This window comes from Mustela putorius, unplaced genomic scaffold (genome assembly GCF_011764305.1).
Source record: "Mustela putorius furo isolate JIRA1106 unplaced genomic scaffold, ASM1176430v1.1 tig00003871_pilon_pilon_pilon, whole genome shotgun sequence".
Taxonomy (NCBI): domain Eukaryota; kingdom Metazoa; phylum Chordata; class Mammalia; order Carnivora; family Mustelidae; genus Mustela; species Mustela putorius.
Genome location: NW_025422023.1, coordinates 7,571,551 through 7,577,326, shown reverse-complemented (window position 1 = coordinate 7,577,326; position 5,776 = coordinate 7,571,551). Strand labels below are relative to the sequence as shown.

The 5,776-nt window shown below is 40.9% G+C and overlaps 1 protein-coding gene across 1 annotated transcript; it reads left to right on the top strand.

The window, feature by feature from the left end:
- Positions 1-925: 925 nt before the first annotated feature.
- LOC101686626 (peroxiredoxin-1-like) lies at positions 926-1,838 on the top strand. Its single transcript, XM_045067086.1, has one exon. It carries the CDS (start codon positions 966-968, stop codon positions 1,566-1,568), a length of 603 nt encoding a protein of 200 aa, XP_044923021.1. The 5' UTR covers positions 926-965; the 3' UTR covers positions 1,569-1,838.
- The last annotated feature ends 3,938 nt before the right edge of the window (positions 1,839-5,776 follow it).

The following is a 5,776-nucleotide window of genomic DNA, read 5'->3' as shown; positions in this document are numbered from 1 at the left end:
CTGTGTTTCCTCATTTTTGCTTTTTATTTTTTTTTAAGATTTTAGTTATTTATTTGACAGACAGAGATCACAGGTAGGCAGAGAGGCAGATAGAGAGAGAGGAGGAAGCAGGCTCCCCACTGAGCAGAAAGCTTGATGTGGGGCTTGATCCCAGGACCCTGCGATCATGACCTGAGCCAAAGGCAGAGGCTTTAACCCACTGAACCACCCAGGCACCCCTATTTTTGCTTTTTAAATATAGAATGTATTATTTGTTTTAGGGGTACAGATCTGTGATTCATCAGTCTTACACAATTCACAGCACTCACCATAGCATATACCCTCCCTAATGTCCATTGCCCAGCCACCACCCTCTGCTCCAGCAAGCCTCAGTTTGTTTTCTGAGATTGAGTCCCTTATGGTTTGTCTCCCTCTCTGGTTTCATCTTGTTCCATTTTTTCCTCTCTTACCCCATAATCTTCTGCCTGTTTCTCAAATTCCACATATCAGCGAGATCATATGATAATTATCTTTCTTGATTGACTTATTTTGCTTAGCATAATACCCTCCAGTTCCATCCATGTCGTTGCAAATGGCAAGATTTCATTTTTTGGATGGCTGAATAATAGTCCATTGTATAGATATACAGCATCTTCTTTGTCCTTTTATTTGTCAATGGACATCTAGGTTCTTTCCATAGTTTGGCTATTGTGACATTGCTTCTATAAACATTGAGGTTCATGTGCCTCTTCGGATCACTACATTTTAGAAATTAAGAAAAACACAAAAAAAATGGAAAAATGTCCCATGCTTATGGATTGGAAGAATGAATATTGCTTAAATGTTTATACTACCTAGAGTAATCTTTACATTTAATGTAATCCCTATCAAAATACCATAAACTTTTTTCATAGAAATGGAACAAATAGGCGTCTTCTTCCTGCCTTGTCTTCCGAGCTTTTGTTCGTAGAGCAGCCAATAGCAAGATGTCTTCAGGAAATGCCAAAATTGGGCATCCTGCCCCCAACTTCAAAGCCACGGCTGTTATGCCAGATGGCCAGTTCAAAGACCTCAGCCTATCTGACTACAAAGGAAAATATGTTGTGTTCTTCTTTTACCCTCTTGACTTCACCTTTGTGTGTCCCACGGAGATCATTGCTTTCAGTGACAGGGCAGAAGAATTTAAGAAACTCAACTGTCAAGTGATTGGTGCTTCTGTGGATTCTCATTTCCGTCACCTGGCATGGATCAACACACCCAAGAAACAAGGAGGACTGGGACCCATGAACATTCCCTTGGTATCAGACCCCAAGCGTACCATTGCTCAGGACTATGGAGTCTTAAAGGCTGATGAAGGCATCTCGTTCAGGGTCCTCTTTATCATTGATGATAAAGGCATCCTTAGGCAGATCACTGTAAATGATGGCCTACCTGTTGGCCACTCTGTGGATGAGACTCTGCGACTGGTTCAGGCCTTCCAGTTTACTGACAAGCATGGGGAAGTGTGCCCAGCTGGCTGGAAGCCTGGCAGTGATACCATCAAGCCTAATGTCCAGAAGAGCAAAGAGTATTTCTCTAAGCAGAAGTGAGCAACGGGCCATTTTAGGGTTGGGCTGTAGTGGGTGGCCATGAAAACAAAATCTCTTTTGTACTATTGTTATGCTTAAAACACAAGACTTTAGACTTTGTGCAGATGTGGGACAGGCCTTTCCTGCAGGGGTTGGGGAGTCCAGCCTGCCTTCTCTGGAGAGAATGGCCTGAACTATGTTACAGGGCAGGCCAACTGTGATGTACAGTAGGAGGGCAACACTTCTGATCTTCTGTTGTTTCTATTAAACTTGAACTGAGAAAAAAAAAAAGAAATGGAACAAATAATCCTAAAATTTGTATGGAGCTAGAAAAGACCCCAAATAGCCAGAAGAATATTGGAAAAGAAGACCAAAGCTGGTGGCATCACAATTCTGGAGTTCAGTTCTAATACAAAGCTATAATCATCAAGACAGTATGATACTGGCAAAAAAACAGATACATAGATCAATGGAACAAAATAGAAAGCCCAGAAAGAGACCCTCAATTCTATGGCCAGCTAATCTTTGACAAAACAGGAAAGAATGTCCAATGAGAAAAAGACAGTCTCTTTAACAAAGGTGTTGGGAAAATTGGACAGCCACATGCAGAAGAATGAAACTGAACCACTTTCTCATACCACACACAGAAATAGACTCAAAATGGATGAAAAACTTCAATGTAAGACAGGATTCCATCAAAATCCTTGAGGAGAACACAGGCAGCAACCTCTTCGACCTCAGCCTCAACAACTTCTTCCTAGAAACATCACCGAAGGCAAAGGAAGCAAGGGTAAAAATGAACTATTGGGACTTCATCAAGATCAAAAGCTTTTGCACAGCAAAGGAAACAGCAAAACCAAAAGACAACTGACAGAATAGGAGAAGATATTTGCAAATAACATATCAGATATAAGGCAAATATCCAAAATCTATAAAGAACTTATCAAACTCAACACCCAAATAACAAATAATCCAATCAAGAAATGGGCAGAGGACATGAACAGACATTCTGCAAAGAAGACATCCAGATGGCCAACAGACACACGAAAAAACGCTGAATATCACTTGGCATCAGGAAAATACAAATCAAAACAACAATGAGATACCACCTTACACTAGTCGAAATGGCTAAAATTAACAAGTTGGGAAATGACAGATGTTGGTGAGGATGTGGAGAAAAGGGAAACCCTCCTACACTGCTGGTGGGAATACAAGCTGGTGCAGCCACTCTAGAAAACAGTATGGAGTTTCCTCAAAAAGTTGAAAACAGAGCTACCCTATGACCCAGCAACTACACTACAGCCTATTTATCCCAAAGATAAAAATGTAGCATTTAATCTTCTTGCCAGTGGATTTCTCACAGTGAGATGACAACTGACAATCTTGCTACAAATTCATATTCCTTGGATGCAATTTGCTTGTTCCAATTGTTACTCAAACTTGAAGGAAAGTGGTTTTATCTCCTAGACGTCCACTGTGACCAGAGAAAAGACTCTCCAGTGCGGGGTAGACACATTCTTCATGTCTTTCTGTGGTACTGAATACACGTGCTGGGGCATGTAGTCACTATGAACAACAGTTATCAGCAACTCATTCCTGGAAGCAAGTAGTATCGTGAGTATTTTCGAGACTGACCCAGATAAAGCAGGTCTGGGAATCAAAACTAGGCTGAGGCGGTTTGCAATGAGAATCAAGTTGAGTCAAACATTCAGGTAGCAGCGTGAGGCAGAGAAAGAGCATGCATGTATTGGAGAGGTGTTGTGTGGGTGTCGAAAGTAAGAAAGGGGGTGGGGAATGACTGGGAATTGTGAAAGGGGGTTTCATTCTCAAAAGTCGAAACCCAAAGATTGGGCTCAGGAGAGCAGGACTGGAAAAGCTATTTCTTCCCTCTCACGGGCTGAGAAAGACGCCCTAGCAGGTAGGCAGTTAAGAACGGCCTGCCATTCCCACTCTGTACAAGACATTGTCCTGTATCAGGATTTCAATCACAAATTCATTATCCACATTTAACGTCTTTACTGGGTGGGTTTAAGAAGCAGAGTATTATTGTGCACCAATGCTGTGTTCACAAAGCAGCCACTTGCATAAATTCCCTTTATCACTGCTAAGTGATGAAGTATCCACTGATAACCTCTGAGAGCTTTAACTTCCTACTAACTGCTGAATATGCAAACATATCAACACATCTACAAGAGAAAATTTCAGGTTGGATGAGGTTAAACATTCTCCAGCTGTTCTGATTACTTCCCTCCTCTATTGCACTTTTCATTTCCTTACATGACTGCCTTTTCCCATCATCCTGAGCTAGAACCACCCCTGGCATCCATGCACAGTAGCCTTACCCACCAGTTGCTCCCTCTACCCCATCTTCAATGTCACAAAGTTAGGAAAATTGCTTCATCTCTTCGTTCACCTGAGGCAGGGTCAGAGTTTGGCCCTAGCATAGAACTGTCCGAAACAGAAAGCGTAGATTTCTCAAACTAGTTTTCCTAAACTTAATCACATATATCTTAACTAGCCACCCTACCAGAGCTCCTTGTTAAGGACTTGACTCTGTGTATGCTAGACTAAATTAAATAGACTCAGAAGAGCACTGTTAAAAACATGGTAACTGTCTCGCCAAAAGTAGATTCCAAACATCGTCTCTAGCGCTGGCTCCTAGGATGTCCAGTCACTGTGGCCTTAGTCCGGCCCTTAACACTAGTCCCTGGGGAGGAAGACATTTCTCCGTGAGTCTGTGGGTCCTCAGGCATTCTGTCTTGGGGCATCACCATTTTATGAACTTCATTCAGGATGCGCTCCATGACACTAGGGCCTAGATATCCGGACTTAAGCCCTCATCCATTTCTCTACAACTTTTATGATGTATTTGACACATATTCACTAGCTAGTGAGTTGCTAAGGTTCATTTCAACCTCAAAATAAGCCTAGCTTTCTCACCTACTGGATCCTAATCTTGTTATTTATTTGTCTTTGATGACAGATCCCTGCTATCCCCGTTTCAAATCTCTATCGGTTACTTCTAACCATGAGAAACAGAATTTCTGTCTTTTCTTTTGGAAAGTATCCATTCTCATCTGGGTCTCCCACTAAGTTCTTAGCTCATCGTCAGAACAGAGAAGCTTTTCATGAGTAACAAAACTCATGGAGAGAGCTCCACTCCTTGCCCAGGTTCTGCTGGGTGACTCACCTCTGAGGAAACTCTGAGGTGTCGTTTTCTGGAATCCTATGCCCGTCCCCGTTTTACAACCACAAAACTATTTTACACTGGCTATAAAGGTAACAGATATGGTTTCCCTCAAGGGAAAAGAAGAGCTAGTAACTGACAAATCTAAAGTATCAGTTACCTCTAAGATTAATATTCGAAAAAACCTACACTCTCTAGTTTAAAAGTGGATTTCTTGCCCACAAAACACATGAATATGGCCTCCATAGGGTACACTGTGGCTACAAGAATTTAAATAATTATCATACCATGATTCAGGAAAAGCAAGAAGTTATTTTATACTAGTTTAGATCTTTGGCACACGTTATTGGCATCATTTAGACATCATAACTCATTAACTGTGTAGGGCTTTAATTCACCTTTAAGCATACTGTATAGTTCTAAGACTTATTTTCTACTGGAAAATTTATTTTGATGGTTTCTTATATTTTTGAAATTGTTTTAATCAAAGCACATTCTGTATTGCTGCATTACCTACAAACCGGAGGATCTATATCCTGATGAGTCAACATAGCCAGTCGGGGCAGTCAGAAATGAGTCCGTGTCCATCAGTGTCAGCTGTGACAAATATTCATGTCAAAGGGCAGCCATAAGCATGTGTGCAGCACCATATTAATCAAAGGAAATGTGTAGCATGCAAATGGTTAAAGGATGCCTTCTAATGACAAATTTTATGAGTGGTCATATTATTTCTGCTTCAATATATATACTAGCTCCTTGACACGCAATCAGAATAATCCTTTAGTTCTGCTGGAAATGTGATTGCTTACCTTAGTTTAGCATTTGAATTTTTCTCTTAGGAAACGTTATGGTAAGACCCAAAATGATTGCAATTGAATATCAGGACATGTGATCTGTTGAGGCTCACATATGACATAGTCTGAATTTTCTCTTCTGCTCCTCTTCAAACTCAATGACTTTCCCTGTACAGTCGTAAAAAAAATATTTTGCAAGGAAGAAATACACTGCAATAGATGGTATTGGGACAAATATTTTTCCATGT